Source organism: Primulina eburnea, chromosome 12, assembly GCF_022965805.1.
Source record: "Primulina eburnea isolate SZY01 chromosome 12, ASM2296580v1, whole genome shotgun sequence".
Lineage (NCBI taxonomy): Eukaryota > Viridiplantae > Streptophyta > Magnoliopsida > Lamiales > Gesneriaceae > Primulina > Primulina eburnea.
The window spans coordinates 5,740,593-5,761,206 of record NC_133112.1 but is presented as its reverse complement, the minus strand read 5'-3'; the positions used below and the strand labels follow the sequence as shown (position 1 = coordinate 5,761,206).

The window sequence follows — 20,614 nt, the reverse complement described above, 5'->3', positions numbered from 1 at the left end:
CTTTACATGTTTGATTGCAATGGAGGAAGGTGGCTCTGATTTCTTCACTTGCTTATCAAGAAAACCATGAGTCTGATCACAAGTAGCAAGAGTATGACCATCCTTGTTGCAATGCTCACAGGAAAAGGTGTTGGCATTCTCTTGAAGAACGAGACATTGGCTTATACGTCTGAAGCGCTGCTGAATCAACAGTAGGAGTAGATCAAATATTAATCTCTTTTTGTTTTTTTTCTTTGACATACCAAATCATAGATACGCTGAATTGAAGGAAATAACTCTATCAAGAGAATTTTATTATGAACAAACGAAAAAAATCATGGATTCATTGAAACTACATGACATGATCTTGATTTTGTTGATCAATAATGCTTTAGCATTGCCACATATACATGGAGTAATAGAAATAATGAAACCAAGTTCGTCTCACAAATGATGAGCCCAGAGAAGACGTTTGTTTCATTTCTTTGTCAAAATTGAAGATAAAAGGCAATAAAAAATATGCATAATGTAAACCAAACTAGATTATTCTGTTCCATAATTTTGTTTTTACTAAATAAATATCTTTTGGATATTGGCGGGAAAACAGCGCGTGCCAAATTTCATTCCCGATAGTTTCATTTTCCCGCCTTCCCTCTTCGGACAAGAACCCTAGAATCGACGTCTGCGAATGTTTTCGTTTGCGTATTTTTTGTTGAATGCTTGCCGATCATCATGGAGACCGTCCCGCCGAATTCTGAACGATTCAGCACCACTCAACTCACCGCCACAACCCACACCACCGCCGCGTGGCTCGTATTCGGTCTTGTGATCGGCTGTCGCCGCCCAGTGCGGCTGGAAGAAGTGTCTTCCAAATGCTTGTTCCTCAATGATACACCTCATTACATACAGTTTCTCTGCTCGATTCCTAATTCTCCTCTTCGTTTAACTGCTGAACGACTCGTGACATTTTCTAAAGCTGGATTCGTTGCTATCACTCAGTTTTTTAGTAATTCAGATATGATTTCTGTATATTTTGATTCACCCGAGTTCATCCCCCAGTCGCTGAAAGTAGTTGGTTCAAATGAATTGGTGGAGACTTATTATAGGAAAAGGAAGAGAATGAGACCGGAGGTTGAGAGTTTCTCAGTGATGAAAAGGAGAATATTCAAGGATTTTAGCGGTAAAATTATTTTTATGAATGCTTTTAATCTCACTCGTTCTTTGGCTTTGAACTTTTTTAATTTCCTGCAGAGGAGGCGGATTCGGATCGAAGTGAGTATGTGATGCCTAGCAGTTTTCAGAATGTTCATACTCAAGTAATTGCAGTGCCTCCCATTATACTTTTTTTATTAATCTATCTTTCGTTGATCAAGATGAGCCATGTAGGAGCAATTTGTGTTGTCATTAGGTAAAGGGATAAATAAATCTTGATGGCTACGTCTGCAAAATTTGTGTTAAAAAAATTCCCATAAATTTAAAAATACCAACATAATAGCATCAATCCTTACTAATTCATTTCCAACACAATGGATATGTTTAACTCGCTAATACATTTTCCATGACGCAAACTTGCAGTAAATACAAGAATTACCCTTCTATTCCATCAGCTACTCTTATATTTTTTATTGTCCAACTGATTGTGTGAGTTCTCTTGGCACATCCATTAATGATTAATTTACAGCCTTGGTGGTCAATATGCATGGATTCTTATATAATATAAAGATCCATGGTACAAACGATCATTGAATCTTCAAGGCATCAGCAATATGTTTCATAACAAAAGGAAATCTGAACTTATTTGACTATGTGTCTCTTTCTCTGGTTTCCTGATATAGTATTTTTCAATTTCGTGGGATATTTAATAATTATTCTGATATATTACTCTACTCGTTAGCATAAGCTCCATACTGATTTTTCAATCACCTTTAACTGCTCAATGTTTCAGGAGTATTTACTTGATGGAGAATTGACCAGAAACACAATGAGACGGTCCAATATCTCGTCAATCTTTACATTGGAGTGCCAGGAACATACAAAAATTATACCCACAACACTCGTGTCAAATTCCATTTCCGGACAACTAGGACATGAAACTGAAAATAATGGACATGGAAATAAGGGCATGGGTGATAGTTTTTTCAACTGGAATGGTTTTGGATTCACACATCCTGACTATGAGTTTTGTGGTAGAATCCCACTTCCACTCAAACACTCAGTGATAGAACAGATAATGAAATCCATGACTCCTCCAAGGTTCTCACATACACAACAAATTTTGGGCATTCCAAATGTGAGCCCACTTTGTAAAATTGATTCCGTAAATTCTCTTTGTAGTACCTATGTTTGTTCTTCATCTCAGTCGGAAGTAGCTCAGCAGATGACAGATTCGCGAGCAAAAAGAGAGGCTGTTGTTGAAGCTTGTGCTTCCACAGATTTCAATGAGAAAGGGAAGGAACTATTATTAATAGATTCAGGTAGATGCAGAGTCCATAACGAAATCCCGCAACTCCATAAATATGAACGTGAATGCAAAAATGTGGCAGAAACCAATTACGTGGCACTTCTTCTGGACAAATCAAGTACAGTAGCTCTGAAGTGTGAGGAAGACATGCTGAAATCTGAGAAAAAGAACGCACCAAGTTCTAGAAAAAAAACTACCAGCCAGACTATGGAGAATCGCAAGAACATTGATCATCATACAGAGCCACAGAACATGAAAATAGAGAAGAAGCCAATCCCAGCCAAGAAAAAAATGAAAAGCACCGTTGACCAAAACATGAATATTAACTTGAGAATTGAAACAGTCACAGAGAACAGGGGAAGGTCTTTCAACTCCATCAGTAAGCTGGCACCTCAGGTTTCTACTGTACATATATCCATAAACATTTGGTCCAACCAGTATATACCTCGCTTAAAACGATACATGTTTATTCTGCAGAATGGCACTGAGAACAAACCGTTTCCCAAATTCAAATCCTTTATTATAAAAGAAGAAGAGGGGTCAGGTGTTGCACCTTTAACTATTAAAGATTCACATATTTCTCCGGAATTTATTTATTCGACGGTTTACCTTTATGTTGATGTCATTATGCAGGAGGTTATGGCACAGTTTACAAGGGAATAAGAAAATCTGATGGGGTTGCTTTTGCCATCAAATGTGGGACACTAGCACTGTTAAGAGTTGTAATTACAGTTTGTTCTTGTCGTATTTTCCTCTCCATTTCCATAAAAAGCTTAATTATTAGTAACAATGCTAGCATGTACGATAATGAACCTAATTTCTTGTATGAATCCTAGTTAAGGAATTGGAAACATCGTATTGGAGATCATTCAAGATTTTATCTTGTGAAGACCCCAAACTATTAGTCTCACCAAACCGGTAAAAGTGGTGCACTGTGCCATGCTCTTCCTACTGAAATTTTTGTTGAGACTTGAAACTATTGACGGCTTTTTGAATATCTCTCAGTAATACTGTTTTTCTCATGAGTTCTTCACTGGTAGTATGTTAATTGACAAGCGCGAAATTAGCTGAATGACATCCTCAATTGGAGGTTACACTAATAGAGGCTAGAATGCATTGTTGGTAGTCCATTAGAATCTGTAAACTATGTGCTGGCAACGAACTTTTTCTTATCAATTTTCTACTGAAGATATTACCCTATGGTTATAGTGCTGACATCTGCATCATATTTGTACTACACATATGTTAAAGCACAAAAATTGTCTTGCTCTACCGAGTTCTTTTAAATGCTTTATATTTCTGAAGTTAAACATATCAATGTAGATAATAAAACAAAGATGATACCCTTCAAGTGTCCTAATTTATTTATTTGCAGGTCCTCATGTTAATGCTAACAGAAATCATGTGTACAACGAGTTAAAAATGCTGGAGAGATTAGGGTAAGAACACCTGTAAAAGACATCATATGTTCTCTTTGCACCAATTCATATGGAGCTTTTTTGAAAACAAGATTTGACGTTTGATTTTTTTTGTTTTGCTTAATAATAGGGGCAAAAACTTTGTGATAAAATATGAAGGTTCATTGAAGAATGGGAATTCAGATTGCCTTGTGTTGGAGCATGTTGAGCATGATAGACCTGAGGTTATCATCATTTCATTCATTTTCTTACTTGTGTATTTTCTTCATCAACCTTGCTTCCCATTTCTTTATTCTATCCGCAGCTGTTGAAGAAAGAAATAGATGTCTTTCAGCTGCAATGGTATGGTTATTGCATGTTCAGAGCCCTGGCTGGTTTACATGTGCAAGTAAGAATGTCTGACTGGATCCATAAATTATGCTACAAAACTCTCTTCCAAGAACGAGTTCTGAACTTTTTCTCACGCTTTTAGGGCATTGTTCACCGAGATGTTAAACCTGGAAACTTTCTTTTCTCCCGCAAGGTCAATAAAGGTTACCTTATTGATTTCAATCTTGCCTTGGTAAGTGAAGCTAACTTGTCAGTTGCACTACTTTTAACCTCTCCACTGTGAAGCTTCCTTTTGTATTTGATGGACGTCATCTGATAGTCTATATTGGTTCTTGATCCTCATTCCTATCAGGATTTGCACAAGAAATATGGGTTCGCTGGTTAGTACTTGTTCTATGCTATGAACTCACATTATCTTGCCGTACATCTTTATTTTGTATTTCAAAGATGGATATCTTATACCCAAATAACCCAAACTGAACTTCTACAATTGTTAACTTAAATCTTTATAGCACTCATAACGGTCCAGTATTTTAAGGTTTGCTCCAAGAGCACTTTTACGTAGTATTTTATAAATTGAAAGTGTTCTCTAAATATTTTGACATTTGTGCAGCTAATTCAAAGGCGGGGCATGGTATAAAGATTGATCATATTTCTTTTTCCCAAACAAAGTCCCTACCCGCGAAAAATAGGAATTTCCCCAACAAATTTCCTGAAGCCATCAGCCAGAATGTAGGAAAAGGCATGAAGCCGCTGCTACCACCCATCAATCTGAAAAAGAATATTGGCCAAGCAAAAGTTTTCACTGACACTTGCAGTAGGAAAAACATCAAAAGCCAGGGTGCAGATGGCTCTGGGATTACCTCCGCAAAGGATCCGACGAGCACAAAAACCCAATCAGCAGAAAGGTTGAGAGAACCCATTCCAAACCAAGGTAGGAAAGAGTTGATAAATCTTGTCCACGAAGCCTTGCAGGGTGGAAATAATGAATCAGTAAATGCTCCCGCTCCCACATCTAAGCGCAAAAGAGTTGCTGCTGCTCCTGCAAATTTAGATAGCAGATTCTTTTATCCGACTCCAATGCCTCTGCATGCCTCTGAAATGGTGATTGGTGGAGCTGGATTACTGAAAAACAAAGGTTTTTTGCACAGTTCTTTTATTAATTTTTGTTTGAATCCTCGTGAGTTGGGCAATTGGCTTGTGGTGATGGATCTTATGTTTCTATGTTGTATTGTCTGTAGGTGAGAGAAAGCACAAACGAGAAGGTCCATGTGTGGGAACTAAAGGTTTTCGAGCTCCAGAGGTAAGAAGCCTGCACCTTTTTACTGGCATTTGATCAACAAGACTTAAATATTCATGTAACCGATAAAAACTCTGATTGTTAGTTGATTAGTTTGGGTCACCAGCCCAATGACTAAATTTAATAACCTTTTAAGCTGTCTTTCTATGACTTACTTTTTGGTTACATCGCCTTGTAACATCCTAGAGGTCAAATTCTTACACCTTCACTTTTGTTTGATATACATAATGTTATGTTCATCTCAACCCCACATTAGAAAACAGAAAACTGAGAAAGATCAATAATATCGTAAGAATAGGTTGCAAAGGTTGTAAAACCTGCTTTATCTAGTCAGGAAGTTGTGTCGTGATTTCAAAAACTGATCTGGGGAATGAAGAAAATTATGGTTTCCGGGATTTACTTGTATGTGACAATCACTTTCTTTTCTATTTCAGACAAAAATGATAGAATATTTGGTGGCATAAACTTGGGCATTATTAGAATATTTGGTGGCATAAATTTAGGCATTATTAGTGTTCACTGAACATCAACAGAGTGATTTTGTTTTTCCTTTTCAAACCAGCAATCAAATGCTATAAAGGTAACCACGTCTTGACTTTAGAAAGGGTTAATAAATTAGTACCAGTAATTGTAAGAACAATATTTAGTCAGAAAAAAACAAACCATGACAATACCATTTGTTTATTGAAGAGCTGCATTGTGCAGGTGCTGCTTAGATCTCTGCATCAAGGTCCAAAAGTAGATATTTGGTCTGCTGGAGTAACCTTACTCTACCTGATGATCGGACGAGCACCTTTTGTTGGCGACCCTGACCAGTAAGTGCAGTTAAAACCCTCGAATAGTGGTGTAAACAACACAGGCCTGCGAATCTTTTCGAATTGGTTTGAACAAAATTTGATTCAAATCTAAAGATTTCAAGTTTGATTCTAACTTTAATATATTCAAGAATATATTCATTTAGTTTCGAGTTTTAATTATTTTGTTACGTAACTTGCAGGCACTGTGAACTTTAATATATTTAGAATATTGTACCATGCTTTTAAACTCGAACCATATCTCACGTTTTTGCTTGATAATGTTCAAAGTCAAGCTCAAACGTAATGTATTCAACTCAAACCAGAGCTATAACTCAAGCCAAACTGAGGCTCAAAATAGTTCATTCTTTGAGCTCGAAGTCAAACTCAAGGGGCACAATAGAACTCAAGCTTTATCTTGTGTATTAAAACATATTTGAAATGGTTTCAATTCAACTCGTTTTGTTCCCCTACACTTGAACATAGATTTTCACGCTTTTCAGTGTACTGTGCTTACTGATGGACAGGAATATAAAAGAGATAGCACAATTAAGGGGCAGTGAAGCTCTCTGGGAAGTAGCCAAGCTACACAATCAGGAGTCATCATTCTCTACGGTATTGTTCCTAATTACTGTTCTTTCTTTTTTGTATCTCCCTTGTCCTCTGAGACTGCCTTGCTGAAAACAGGATTTACATGACATAAAATATCTGTCACCCGTAAAGCTTCAAGATTGGTGTGTACAAAATACACGCAGACCACAATTCCTCGAAAAAATACCCAAATCGCTTTTAGATTTGGTGGATAAATGTTTAACAGTTAATCCTCGGTTGAGGATCAGTGCAGAGGAAGCGATCAAGCACGAGTTTTTCGCGCCGTGCCATGAGGCTGTTAGAAAGCATAGGCTGCGTAGTCAAGGCGTAACTCTCAGTTCTCATGTAACAACAATGTCAGGCACATGAAACATTTTTGTGAAGGTTTTGTTGTAAATCTACTCACCATATTCTGTTTTATTAATCTAGAAATTGTTATTCCAAATCTGTTCATTCCCTGTATCAGCTCTGGTTTTCCGATATGTACAATTAACTGTTTAGTTGTCCTTTCAGTGATTTCTCCACTTCCCTCCGCAAAAGTTTCTCTTTATTTATAATCTTTTCAAATGTTAGATTCTGTTTCGTCCTACATTCCTTGTTTTTGATTTAATGCTTCATATTATTTTCCCATCACTGATTCATGCGTATACTTCCATACTTTTAAGTTTTAACCGAAGGGTGTTACTGCGACATTGTATAGATCTAGCATGTACAATATTGCCATCTGTATCATGTTAATGGCACGTATATTAACAAATTTTCATGAAATTTATTTTTGAAAGTGAGACTTTATGTACATTCGAGCCTGATAAGTTCATCAATAAATTGTTTTTTTTTTATATCTCTACTCATACTTGTTGCAATTAATTCTTGAAAAAAAATCTTGGGTACAGAATTTGCTTAAGGCTAATATGCTTCTGAGATCGTCCAGGTGAGAATCATGTTCGTTATATGTGGTTTATCGCATTTTGGAAAAATTGGGTACATAATTTGCTAATATGAAAAGTATAAGTGAATGATTATGCTCACGGAAAAAATAATTTATACAGAAGAGTAAACGAAAAATAAACCAGACCCGTGGATCTTTTTTCACAGGGTGACTGTAAACCACATAATCCAGAATAAATAAGGTGAGATTTTGCTTTAATCCGTGGACAGCAATAATTTTAAAAGGAATCCTGCTGTGATTCCTATGAGTCCCACAAGCAGCGAAAATTTGACAGAGAACCCTTCAACAGTTCTCCGATTTCTTTGTGTCTTAAGAATTTCCTGCAAGGCGAGAAGACGAAGCCAATTTTTAAGAAGAAATTATGATCACTGTGTGTTTTATTTAAAAAAATTAGATTTCTCCTCGTTATTTAAACAAAAACACACACATAATAAGATCTTATAAACATTTCCCCTAAAATTATCTGTTCTTGAAACGAAAGTGGATTTCTCCTTTAAAATCCCAAGCGAGAAAATAAACGTAAAAGGTATTAAAATCTATATATGCCCTAAAATTTTGTCTTTAATCCAATGACAAGTCAATTACAAGAGCAAGAAACATAGGATCGAGTATAGTACAAACCAGGTCTTGTTGGAGCAGTTGAGTTTGCCTAACAGCTTTATCCCTCTCATCCTGTAGCCGTTGTAAGACCTGATCCTGCACACGTAGACCATGCACGATCACTCACAAATTAATCTACGTAACATTGGACCTACCAAAAAGTAAGTTCTACTTGGGAATTGTGATAAATATTACAATCTTGTATGAAATAAATATGTAATCAAAAAGAAGAAGAAGATAAATAGTTAAATTTGAACTTACTGGATTGGAACTGAACGTTTCTTTAATTCCATCATCTAATTTCTCAGAAGCCGTGTGAGGAGGCATGTACACAACTCTAAGCTTGCATTCCTCTAATGTTTTTGCACCCTCTTTGTTGAACTGCATTCAAAATTCCCATTACAAAAACCAGCTCATGTACACACACAATCATAGACGAGACGAACAACTTCAGTCGAGCGAGACAAATTAGTAGATGGGATTGCTAGGAAAAAAAATGTTGCCGATATCTATAGTTGATGCTTACAGGTGAAACTCTATTATTTAAGCTGTGTAGCAGCTCAAGCACTACGTTTCGATCAATCTCACAGCAGAGACAATTATTAAATCCCAACTATTAATTTTATATTTTCATTCGATCATAATGATCAGTACTTCCTTTGGTGTAGGAATCTGGAATTAAGTACTTACAGTATCTGGTGGAAGATCATCCACTTCTGTATTTGGAGGCAGGACAGTGCTTTGAAGGAGAAATTTATCTTTGCATTGCATTTCTGGAGGATACTCCTTCTGAGCTTGAAGAGTAACTGAACAATACAATACATCAACATTACATGATATTTACATATCAGCTTTGAAACTATTTTTATGCCACAAATTTTAAATTGTCTCTTATAATACACGTGTATTATAAAAATCAAATATACAAACTTGAAATCTTTTACAAATTTTATCATAAAATTAAGAATCACCTCTTATGACACACGAATCCCATGGATGAATTACACCTGTGTTTGGTCTCACGTAATATTTCTTTGGAGAGGTTGTTTTCACCTGAACCAAAATATAAACAAATATTATGGGTTGAGGATAAAGTAAATTTGCATACGGAAATTTGAGATATGGTACAAAATCTCAAATTTCAGATTAATCTGATCGAAGACGAGAATCATAATAATACCTTGAATGCAACATGGTGCTCTGTGTTGTTTGTAACTTTAAGATCACAATAACTTTGTTGCTCCAATTCAACTGATAAAAAGAATTTTTAATTTTTTTTTTTAAAATAATCAAACAAAATCGATAACGAAAGTTTAGAAACACAAATATTGCTCTAACCAACACACATGTATCTGTCTAAATCTATAAAATGATGATAATATAACAAAAAGATCACAAGACAGTTCAAGAATTTTCGAAGAATCGTGTAATAAATCTAACACCATAACGATCAAACTCGAACCGAATGGATTAAGAAACTAGCTAGCTCGACATATTTCATGTCCTGATTCTCATGCAACATACATGTAGAAACACAATGCCATGGGATCCTTAATTAGCTTGCATGAATGTCCCTCATGCATTCCCCAGACTTTTTAGTGGAATTAGTTAATATATAATATAATCCATAATAACAACAACTTTCCTAATAATAATAATAATAATAATTCCATAAAAAATTAAGAATAATAATAATTTTAAAAAAAATTATCGAAGAAGGAGAACAGTACATTGAAATCTGAGCTCCTCCGGTCGCACAGAAAGCAATTGCTTGGCAACAGTCATCGTAGCAGAATAGCAAAATGAAGCGTGAGTGATTCAAACAAAGATGATCAGATGGAATAAAAAAAAAATAAAGAAAAGAAAGAGAGCCTGTACGTAAGAGCTAATGATCAAAGAGACGAGAAATAAGGATCAAGTAGAATATAATGCATGGAAATAAATAAATAAATAAATCAATTTTTGGGTGGCGGAAAATGAATTACGCCCTCCTCAAAAATTGCTGAGAGTAATGCGATTTCTTTTCTGCTATTTTTAGCTTTTTCATTAGCGTATGGAGGGCCAGGACAGGAGAGGGATATATTAAAATAACTTTTAGGATTGGATAATTATTATCCATCTGTGCAATAAACGGACAGGTGTTTTTGTTTGTGTGATGGGAAAGTTCTAATGATAAAAAATTAATTACACAAAAAAAAATGACACACACACACACATATATATATATATATATATATATATATATATATATATATATACATACATGTGAATATATATTTATGCTCTCCATCAACCTAAGCAATTTTTCTCACGGTTTGGGACCTCACAAAGAAAATTCGAAACGAGGATGAAGATCTCCGGTTTTTTCGGTTTTGGATTCGGGGATTTTTTTAAATCCCCGATATTGTTCGAGACGAGTATGATATTATTACCCCATCCCCGAACCCGTCCCGAATATAATATCAATAATAAAATAATAATATTATTAGTATGAATAATATAATAATAATATTATTTTTTAAAATATTAATAATAATATTATTATTAATATTGATATTAATATTATCACTAATAATAATAGATAATAATAAATTTTGGTTTGAGAAAATGTCTGAATCCGTCATCGTCTTAAAATATTAATATTTTTGAAATGAAGATGAGGACGGAGATGAGAAGTTGATTCCCAAAATTTCGGATTTGGGGATTCTCCGAACCCGAAAAAGCGGGGATCAAGACGAGTATGAGGGTGGGGATAGAATTTGGGGACGGGGATGGGGATGGGGATGACAAACCCGTGCCCCCGACCCCGCCCCGCCTTGCCCCGCCCCATTGCCATCCCTACATCAACCGTGCACATCTTTAATTTGTGTCTATCAATGAAGTGTCATTCACCTGTTTGATTCGATGGAACATATCAAAATTGTGTATTCAATTGATGAATATCACATCATTAGTAGATTGATAAACACAAAGATTGATATAGTTGATGAACAATACAACGAAACTATATATATATATATATACAAAAATGTTAGCCTGCATACCTTTGTGTGTGTACTTCCCTGGGCGCCGCTGAGTTGGCGTCCAGGTGGCTCTTATTTTTTTTTTTAAAACTCAGTACACAAAATCAGATACTCTCTCTTCTTCTAAAAACTTAAGCGATCGGAAAACTCACTCTTCTTATAAAAAATTAAGCGATCGGGAAATACCCACAACCGTTGTGAAAAATCGATCGCCACTTCCAGAATACTTGTGCTACATATTTCATCATGTAGGTTCACTTGGAGCGTTAAATGTTTGAGGATTTTCTTCATTTATTGTTTTTGACTAGGTATTGATTAAGAAGATTTCGAGTCATAAGGCTTGTCATTTGGCTGTTTTTCCACAGCTTTCTTTTCATTTCATAGCTGAAATTGACTCCCGTGTTTGGGTAAAGGGTTTTATTCGTTCTATTGAAGCTGTACAATGGAGGATATTTTGGGTACGCAGGGACAATGATGTTGCCCAAGATTTTCTGAGTCTGAAAAAATTTCGGGTACTTCACGAAGCCTCCAACAATGAATGGTCGAGCTCCTCATTCGTCTTGGAGAAATTATGATAATAGCCAAAGGGCTTTCTTTGGGTATTTCCACAGGAAAATTTGGAGATTGACTCTGTAATATTTTTTCCCAAAAATATGACCTCTATATATTTTTGGCTTGTGAATTTCACAAATTTTAAAAATTATTCTTTGGATGTTTTAATTTCAAACTATCCCGTACTTTTACCCAAAATCATGTATTTGGCATTTATATTTCAAGGGACAATAAAAAATATATGACTCTTTTTAAATTTAATTAAATAAAAGGGATTTTGACTTCTTTAAATCAAAGAAAGGGAGTTGACTGTTGTTAGTTAGGTGAGTTCATTTATTAAGTTAAGTGAGATCATTTATTAGTTCATTAATTAATTAGTTATTTATATTTTATTTTTTTAAAAATATTTTTTTATTGATATCGGCGATTTCATGTTTCATTTATATATTCTTCCCAGCAAAATAATCGATTCAGGTTTAAGTTATTTTTGTGTTCCTGACGTAAAAAATCATTTGAATTAAATGTAATTTGTTTGAATTTAAAGGCTATCGATTTGATTTTACTAATATGTAATGTGTTTGAGTTGAATTTTTAATTTTGGGTCGAGGGGATGGTGAGTGGGTGGAGTGGACAAGATTGTTCTTTAAATTTTAAGTTTGGGTCGAGTGGGTGGTAAATTGTTGGGTCGAGTGGGTCGAGTGGTGGTGTTTGGGGTTTGGTTTAGGGTTTAGGGTTTGGGTCGAGTTTGGGTCGAGTTTGGGTCGAGTGGTAGAGAGATTTTGAATTTTGATCATTTCATAATACATAAGTCATTCTATATATGATTAGAACGTAAATATATATAAAAAATTTATTTGTGTAAACATTTTAATATGAGTTATATATTATAATTTAAGTGTGTTGGTTAAAATTTCATAACAATATTAGACGAATGTATCTCTTATCGGGTTGAATTTATGCTCGACTAAAATTCTTAACAAATTTTTAATTCCAATAAAATTTTTAACAAATTTCATAATAATAGAACCTAAAAAACTCATAACATGTAAGACTCGATTCAAATTAAACTACTCTACCCAAAAATTGAGTATATTGTGTGGCGCGACCCACTCAACCCAATTTTGGGTTGAGTGGGTCGTGCCACACATATATTGTGTGGCGCCACCCACTCAACACAATTTTGGGTTGAGTGGGTTGCGCCTATATGTGTGGCGCAACCCACTCAACCCAAAATGCAACCCACTCAACACAATTTTGGGTTGAGTGGGTTGCGTCTATATGTGTGGATTGTGTGGCGCAACCCACTCAACCCAATTTTGGGTTGAGTGGGTCGAGTCAAAGAGCTACAATTTGTGTGATTAGAAACAATAATCCTAATACAATTCAAATCACAACTTGCTTTCATTTTTTATGATGTTATATAATTGATCAATTCATGAATCATTCTCTAAATATATTTTTTGTATGAGATCGTTATTAGATTGAATGTAGTAAAAAAATATCACATAAATTAACTAAAAATCAATGTAAAATATCATATAAATGTTTTAATCCAACTATCATATAAATGTTTTAATCCAACGACCATAATTTATCACAAATACAACAACAACAATAATGCCTAGATTCTTCAATCTTCTGATCGTTCAATTGATAGGCATTTTCCCTAAACATGGTATAACTTGATGTCGCTAAACAGTAAACTTCACATTCACCGCTGCAATGAAAAAACAAACATAAATTATACATTGATATACATTAAACAATAATGAAATAATAATTTTTTAAGAAAATTAACCTGATTTTTTTAGTAAAAAAATTATTTGGCCTAGTTATTGGGTCGTGCTCTTCTTGGGTCAGCACGACCCAAGCACAACCCAATTGGGTTTGGGTCGTGCTCTTGGGGAAGAGCTTTCCCGAGAGCAGCAGCTAAGCTGCTGCTCACGGTCGAGCTCTTCCTCTTCACGAAGAGCTCGACCCAGGGCTCGACCCAAATCTAACTTCGATAACAAATTCAAATTTCAAAATAAATTTCTTATTAATACGTGATTTTCTCGTTGGATTTCTTGCAGATGAATATTTTTTAGACTCATCGTTAATTCTTAGCAAAAAACCAGAACAATGATGCAAGATGGAAGATGGTTTGAGTGTGCAGCAACAGCAGATGAGGAAAAAAAAAATCTTGGGTTGAGATGAGAAAGAGTGGGTCGCGGAAAAAGGATGGGATTATAAATTATTTTTATTTAATTAAATTATAAATTAAATTATATTATATAAAAAAATAAAATAAATATTTAAATATTCTAATCACAAAATTAGTTTTTAAACAAATTTAAAATAAAGGATAAAAAAGTAAAATTACATTCAATCCCTTTTTCTTAATAAATACTTCCATCACTCCCGTTTTCCTCATTTTCCCTATATTTCAAATTCCTTGTTCACATGCATCATAAGATTGGGTCGGTGAAGGTATTTTTATCTGTGAAAAGTGTTTTCTTGAAAAAATCCGCTGTTGGTTTACAGAGTGTTCTGAAGTCTAGCGGAGGAAAACGTTGTGGTAAAACATCGTTTGTTGAGCACAAGACGTTTCTTCATCTCTATCACAGTTTTCATCGCCTCTGGATATTCCTTCTGATTATGTTCCAGGTCTGCAACATGTTTGGAAATATAGCAGTGCTAAGCTTTTCTCGCCTCATCTCTTCTCTCTCTTTTGATTTACTCCGTTATGAATTTTTTTCTTTACACCTATTTTTGTGTGTTATATATATATACTAGTGTCTGATGCACTCGCTGCTTGACCTTTTTTCATAATTAATTTGATTTATGTTAGAATAGAGGTAATATCCTATTTATAAGAATTAGTGATGGGCCATATTGCAATTTGGGAGGGACAATCTCTGAAATAAGTTCAAATTCCACATGACACACCAAATTGTCTTGTCTACCACCCTCTCCTTTAATATAATAGTTATCCATATGTGAAGGGGCTGTTACAAATTCCGATCGGCAAAACCATTATGAATTCAATCACTTTTAAAAGTTTCAGGTACTGCAGTTGTTTCATTGGATCAGTCTCTTAGGGCCTATCGTGTTATAAAAGATGTGGGTTACTGATATCCAATTAGCTTTCTTTGTCTCCCATGTTCTGGTGAATTGCGACTAAATTCCAGAGGAATGATGAGGAAAATGGAAAAATTGAGTTAGCTGCTATAACGTTAGGGTGGACCATATCTTCTTGATTGCATATTTGACATTTTTAGAGTACTCAATTTTGTGTTTTCTGAAAAGAATTGTTGTTATTACCAATTTTAAATATGTTTAGTTTGAAGTTTATAGATTTTTGATATCTTGTTATCAACTTATTTCAGCTTTTTTTCTTCTTTGTATTTACAATGAAATAGATTATACATTTTGTTATGTCGATGTTTACTATTTTTACACAAATCTGAAATTCAGGATTGGTATCATTTTTGCTTATCACGCCCATAATCTGTAGTTGAGGAGACACTCTTTGTTTATTTCTTATAGTGGATCATCTTTTCCAGGGACTTGACGTCTTTTCATTCAATAAGAGCCAGTTCATTCCAGATACAATTAGAGAAGTTCTCAGTGCTGGACCGACATACTTTGTGATGAAGTTCTTTGAGAGTAATTATATGTGCTCCGCGAAGCCCTAATTGTGAGATTGAGAGAAAGGATACAAAGTTCAAAATTAAATAGCTACTTTATTTTATTAGCATTGACATTCCTTTTTCTTCTAAAAGTCATTGATACGAAACAGAAAGATTAAAGACTCTTGATATTAACAGTATTTAGAATAGAATAGAAAACCAATTCTGAAAACCAAATAACTAAACAAATGTCAAATAGTAAAGAACTTATCCATCTCATAGAGTTTTCCGATCGCTTAAGTTTTTAGAAGAAGAGATAGTATCTGATTTTGTGTACTGAGTTTTTAAAAAAAAAATAAGAGCCACCTGGACGCCAACTCAGCGGCGCCCAGGGAAGTACACACACAAAGGTGTGCAGGCTAACATTTTTGTATATATATATATATATATATATATATATATATATATATATATATATATATATATATTCTTAAGCTCATAAATCGTAGTTAATTGTAAAATAATTCTACTCTACTGTTACAAATGATAAATTAAAGCGTGATTATCGGAATAATTTGAAAGATTAATAAAAAATTTTCACATATGGCTCATTCATGAGATTTGATTTAAGATATTTGGTATAACTCAATGGTAAATGTTGCTACACTAAAATCATAATATTGGTCTCTTAAATTTTAATATTACTTTTATTTCTTTTAATTTTTAATAATTTTAATATTTTTTTTATCGATAGAGCTAATATGATACTTCAAACGTCAACATCATATCAACATTATCATATAAATGTCAGGTGAGTGTATTTTTATCTTCATGTTGAATAATTGAAATATATTAATAAATTGATTGATGGTTGGGAAAACTTAATAAATATGATGGTTGACAAAATAAATATTGTGCTTGTTAGTTAAAAGCAAGGTTCAAAAAATCGTGGATGTCGAGCTCCAAGCTTTTTAAGCTTAAGCGAGATTAGAACGAGCTTAAGCGTGAAAAAAGTGTTTTTTATCTTTAGTATAATTGTAATTATCTCATACTAATAAATAGATAAAATAATACATAAATATGATAAATTTAAGTCTGATACATAATTATCATATTTATAAAAACATAAAAATCTCAAAATTATAATATTTATTTTTTATTTTTTATTTTTGCAACTAGACTGATTAAAAATTGCTAAATATTTGTCAAATCATTGTTAGATACGCTTGATCATGATTAAAATTAAAAAATAAACATCTAAATCATAAACCTAATTTATTATTTTAAAATAAAAAGACATAAATTCAAAATAAAAAATAAAAAATAAACAGATGTGATTAATTGTGTTTAAGCACGCTTAATTAAACGTCTTAATTACGCTTAATTCAGTCAAACTACATTTTGACCGCTTTTCTTCGAAGCGGGGTGTTTTTGTCGAGCTTTAAACTAAAACGTGCTTAAGCGGAGCTTAAACGTGCTTTTTAGAACACTATTTAAAAGATGTGGAGGATTTTGAGTCATATGTTTCACATCAAAATTGCCCCACCGTCTTGAAAAGCATCCCAAAGTGAAAAACATAAGAAGCAATTGAGATAACTTTTTGAGAGAAATTGAGAGTTTTTTGTATAGAGTTGAGCTAGGAAAATAATGAAGAGTTTCTTGTAATATTTTCTCCATAACTTAAAGACTATTGCTCTCTTTCCAATAGACATAGACAAATTGCCGAACCATGTAAATTTCTTCTGTCTCATTTCCTTCATTATTTGTTCGCATATATAATTTTCTACAAGATGCATCACACCAAGTTCAATAAACTGGTATAAGAGCTTTTGGATGTAATTTTCTCTCGAATTTAAAAGTATTCTTTGTGGTTGTGGCTCTGACTAATATTCCACATAAAAAAAGATATATATTCTCGACAATGTTGCCCAAAGCAGGGTTGGTCTTGAACTTGTCTAATTGCTGGAACTATGACAAACATCAAGATTATTATGAATGAGTGATTCGAAAACATGTGATCAAACAAATTAGATTGAAAATGTAAAAATGAATTTAAAACGTGAAAAATGAGAAAAAAATATGGGTTGCCTCCCACAAAACACTTATTTTATAGTTCTCGACCCACCTTTTCTTCACTCAATTCGGTTCAGCAATTTGGATGATGTTCGCGTTCCTCACTTTGTTTCCAAAGTAGTGCTTCACTCACTGACCATTAACTTTGAACTTTTACCCATCATTGCATTTGAGCATTGCTCCATATGGTTGCACCGTCTCTACAGAAAAGCCCTGATCATCTCGATTTCAACTTACCGTGTAACAACATGAGGCAAGAATTAAGTAATAATACTTGTTATTCAGGCTCGTAATATGTTCTTAAAATTTACTTATCATGTCACTTCTTTGTTATCTCCTTATATATCTTGGCGTTTTTGTAGGCGTTGTTACGAAACTCTTATATCTCACTTAGTTGTAACAAACTTTGTTCAACAACCGTCTTAATATCAAAATTTAATTTCTTGACAAAAAGCTCGTTGCTCTAAACCTAGTGGTAAGTTACAAGTTTTCTCAAAAACCAACCTATAGAGAGACATCTCAATAGGTGTTTTAAATGTCATCCTATAAGCCCATAACGCATCATCCATCTTGATTGTCCAATCTTTCAGGTTTGTCTTTATTGTCTTCTTCAAGATTTGCTTGATATCTCAATTTAATATCTCAGCTTGCCATTTGATTGTGGATGGTACATGAGTGCCACCTTATCTTTTGCATTGTACTTAGTCAAAAGTGAGTTAAAAATATTATTACAAAATTGTGTACCTTCGTCATTTAGTATTGCTCTTGACGTGCCAAATCTAGTAAAGATATTCATTTGCATGAACTTAGCAACTCGGGCGTCATTAGTATTGTTGACAATTGCTTCAACTATTTCAAAACATAAGCACCAACAAGTAAAATATAAGATTGGCCAAATGAAGATGAGAAATGTCACATAAAACCAGTACCCCAAACGTCAAAGAGCTCAACCTCCAAAATATTTGCCAGTGGTAATTCATGACGCTTCTAAATATTTCCAACTCTTTGGCATCTAGCACATGACTTTACTAAAGTATAATTGTCCTCAACTAAACTAGGCCAATAAAAAACGGACTGTATTACCTTTGTTGTTATTCTTGACGCTCCAAAATGTCCACCATAAGGTGAAGAAGTGACATTATTCGAGGATTGCTTGTGCTTCTTCTTCCACCACACACTTTTTAATCACTTGGATCGGCAAATCTCTTAAACAAAAAATGCTCATCCCACATATAAAATTTTACATCATGAAATAACTTCTTCTTCTAATGGTGATTTCTTCTTCTAATGGTGGTTCTAATATGGGGGCAGTACACCTCAAGAAAGATAATTAGCGATATCTGTATAACATGAAAGTTTAAAAGTTACCACAAAAATTTGTTCATCTAGAAATGTCTCATTGATGGCTCATCCTTCAATTCTATATTTCAAAACCAAACATGAAAAATGATCTGTTGTCAGATATTTGCTACCCTTCTTGTCTTTTACTTCAAAGTCAAATTCTTGTAGCACTTTATCCATCTTATCAATCGTGGCTTCGCGTCTTTTTTGGCAAACAGGTAATGAACATTTGCATGGTCAGTAAAAATAGTTACCTTGGTGTCAATGAGATATGTCCTGAATTTATCAAATGTAAACACCACTACAAGCATTCCTTTTTCAATTGTGGTGTAATTTTGATTTAATGTATTCATAGTAAGGCTTGCATAATAAATTGCTCTAAACATCTTCTATCATATTTTTTCCATTATTGCTTCCATAGTAAAATCACTAGTATCACACATCAATTCAAATGACTCATTCCAATCGTGCACGATCGTGATATGTGCATAAATAAGTGCTTCATTCATCCTAGTAAACGCCTGCAAACAATCATCAGAAAATATGAATGAGGAGTCATTTTCTAACAAATTGCATAAATGTCTAGTTATTTTAGAAAAATCTTTAATATATCTACTATAGAACCCGACAAGCCTAAGAAACTCCTTATTCCCTTGACGTTTTTGGCGACGAGAGCTTTTTGATTGCCACTATTTTGGTCATGTCCATTTCCAGTCCTCTTGATGACACCTTATGTCCAAGGATAAGATTATTTTTGTCATGATTATAATTTTTTTAATATTTAATTAATTAAATTCAATTAAGTAATTAGTTCAAGTATGTAAAATAATAATATTAAATAATAAAAATTTATAAAGTATCTCTTAAAATATATTTAATTAATTTTTTTAATTCATTAATATTTCTAATGAATATCAATATATAAATTATTTTAGACTTTATATTGATATTTTAATCATTGTGTTTAAAATTATTTTATAGAATAAATTAATTGTTGTAAATAAAATAATGGAGAATATTTCGAGAATATTTCTTTTAGTTTATAGTTGATGAGTTGAAGATGAATTTTGTATTTAAAGTAAAATAACATTATTTTGAAGCTAATATTATGCCAAGATAACATAATAGATTGAAGATGATGTTAAACCCTGGAAGTGGAAAGATAAGGCAGTCCACGGCAGCAACTATGAAAGGGGGAGGAAGAGACTTTTTTTTTTTTTTTTTTTTTTTGTCTGAAGTGGTCAAATAAGTGGTCAATCGGTTGAGTGAATACATAGGAGATACTGGGCCAAATGACTGAGAATTCAAGAGAGCTTGAAGAGAAAGACGAGTGAATTCTCAGATTGTATCCAAAGAACTTCAAGAATAGCTCGTGTCTTGTTTGTTTGTTCTTTTAAATTTTCTTTAATTGTTGCTTGTGTTCTTGATATTCCATCTGTCCACAATTGAAAAAAATAATTCTATAATCTCTTTGACACAAATAATTTATATTTTTAAAATAAAAACTATATAATTATTGTGTATATGTGTGATATAAATAAATGTATTCCCGGACACATATCGATGCTCTCGTCATCATGATAATGCCTGTG

At 33.6% G+C, this 20,614-nt stretch overlaps 2 protein-coding genes and 2 long non-coding RNA genes across 7 annotated transcripts; 2 read left to right on the top strand and 2 right to left on the bottom strand.

Annotated features, from left to right (window-relative positions):
* The first annotated feature begins 578 nt into the window (after positions 1 to 578).
* Positions 579 to 7,562, top strand: LOC140807655 (uncharacterized). Of its 4 annotated transcripts, none has more exons than XM_073164603.1 (16): positions 579 to 1,159; positions 1,231 to 1,295; positions 1,925 to 2,836; positions 2,918 to 2,984; positions 3,074 to 3,136; positions 3,816 to 3,879; positions 3,989 to 4,082; positions 4,163 to 4,246; positions 4,331 to 4,420; positions 4,541 to 4,568; positions 4,802 to 4,986; positions 5,062 to 5,326; positions 5,430 to 5,491; positions 6,194 to 6,303; positions 6,810 to 6,897; positions 6,970 to 7,562. In XM_073164603.1, the coding sequence occupies exons 1-16, from the start codon at positions 712 to 714 to the stop codon at positions 7,240 to 7,242; spliced, it is 2,898 nt and encodes a 965-aa protein (XP_073020704.1). In that variant the 5' UTR covers positions 579 to 711; the 3' UTR covers positions 7,243 to 7,562. The 4 variants fall into 4 exon arrangements, with proteins under 4 accessions (XP_073020704.1, XP_073020705.1, XP_073020703.1 ...); XM_073164604.1 differs by having other exon boundaries at positions 1,925 to 2,232; positions 2,314 to 2,836; positions 4,802 to 5,326; positions 6,970 to 7,561; XM_073164602.1 differs by having other exon boundaries at positions 4,802 to 5,326; positions 6,970 to 7,560.
* Positions 4,406 to 5,189, bottom strand: LOC140807656 (uncharacterized). The gene is made up of 3 exons (XR_012112732.1): positions 5,052 to 5,189; positions 4,868 to 4,959; positions 4,406 to 4,533 (listed from the first exon to the last, which is right to left on the bottom strand). It is a non-coding gene; the product is annotated as an uncharacterized lncRNA (long non-coding RNA).
* Positions 7,563 to 7,796: 234 nt separating the features above from the next.
* On the bottom strand, positions 7,797 to 10,420 carry LOC140807953 (vesicle-associated protein 2-1-like). Its single transcript, XM_073164914.1, has 7 exons — positions 10,153 to 10,420; positions 9,603 to 9,673; positions 9,394 to 9,475; positions 9,113 to 9,228; positions 8,684 to 8,803; positions 8,444 to 8,518; positions 7,797 to 8,142 (listed from the first exon to the last, which is right to left on the bottom strand). The coding sequence occupies exons 1-7, from the start codon at positions 10,205 to 10,207 to the stop codon at positions 8,017 to 8,019; spliced, it is 645 nt and encodes a 214-aa protein (XP_073021015.1). The 5' UTR covers positions 10,208 to 10,420; the 3' UTR covers positions 7,797 to 8,016.
* Positions 10,421 to 11,583: 1,163 nt separating this feature from the next.
* On the top strand, positions 11,584 to 15,808 carry LOC140807864 (uncharacterized). Its single transcript, XR_012112772.1, has 3 exons — positions 11,584 to 12,077; positions 14,521 to 14,643; positions 15,543 to 15,808. It is a non-coding gene; the product is annotated as an uncharacterized lncRNA (long non-coding RNA).
* The last annotated feature ends 4,806 nt before the right edge of the window (positions 15,809 to 20,614 follow it).

Bases quoted from the DNA above. Each gene is read 5' to 3' on its own strand.
- LOC140807655 (XM_073164602.1), top strand. From the start codon at position 712: ATGGAGACCGTCCCGCCGAATTCTGAACGATTCAGCACCACTCAACTC. The intron at 1,160-1,230 runs GTAAAATTATTT...AATTTCCTGCAG, and splicing joins AATATTCAAGGATTTTAGCG to AGGAGGCGGATTCGGATCGA. The intron at 3,880-3,988 runs GTAAGAACACCT...GCTTAATAATAG, and splicing joins AAAATGCTGGAGAGATTAGG to GGGCAAAAACTTTGTGATAA.
- LOC140807953 (XM_073164914.1), bottom strand. From the start codon at position 10,207: ATGACTGTTGCCAAGCAATTGCTTTCTGTGCGACCGGAGGAGCTCAGA. The intron at 9,674-10,152 runs GTACTGTTCTCC...TCTTTTTATCAG, and splicing joins GGAGGAGCTCAGATTTCAAT to TTGAATTGGAGCAACAAAGT. The intron at 9,476-9,602 runs GTATTATTATGA...ATTTTGGTTCAG, and splicing joins AGCACCATGTTGCATTCAAG to GTGAAAACAACCTCTCCAAA.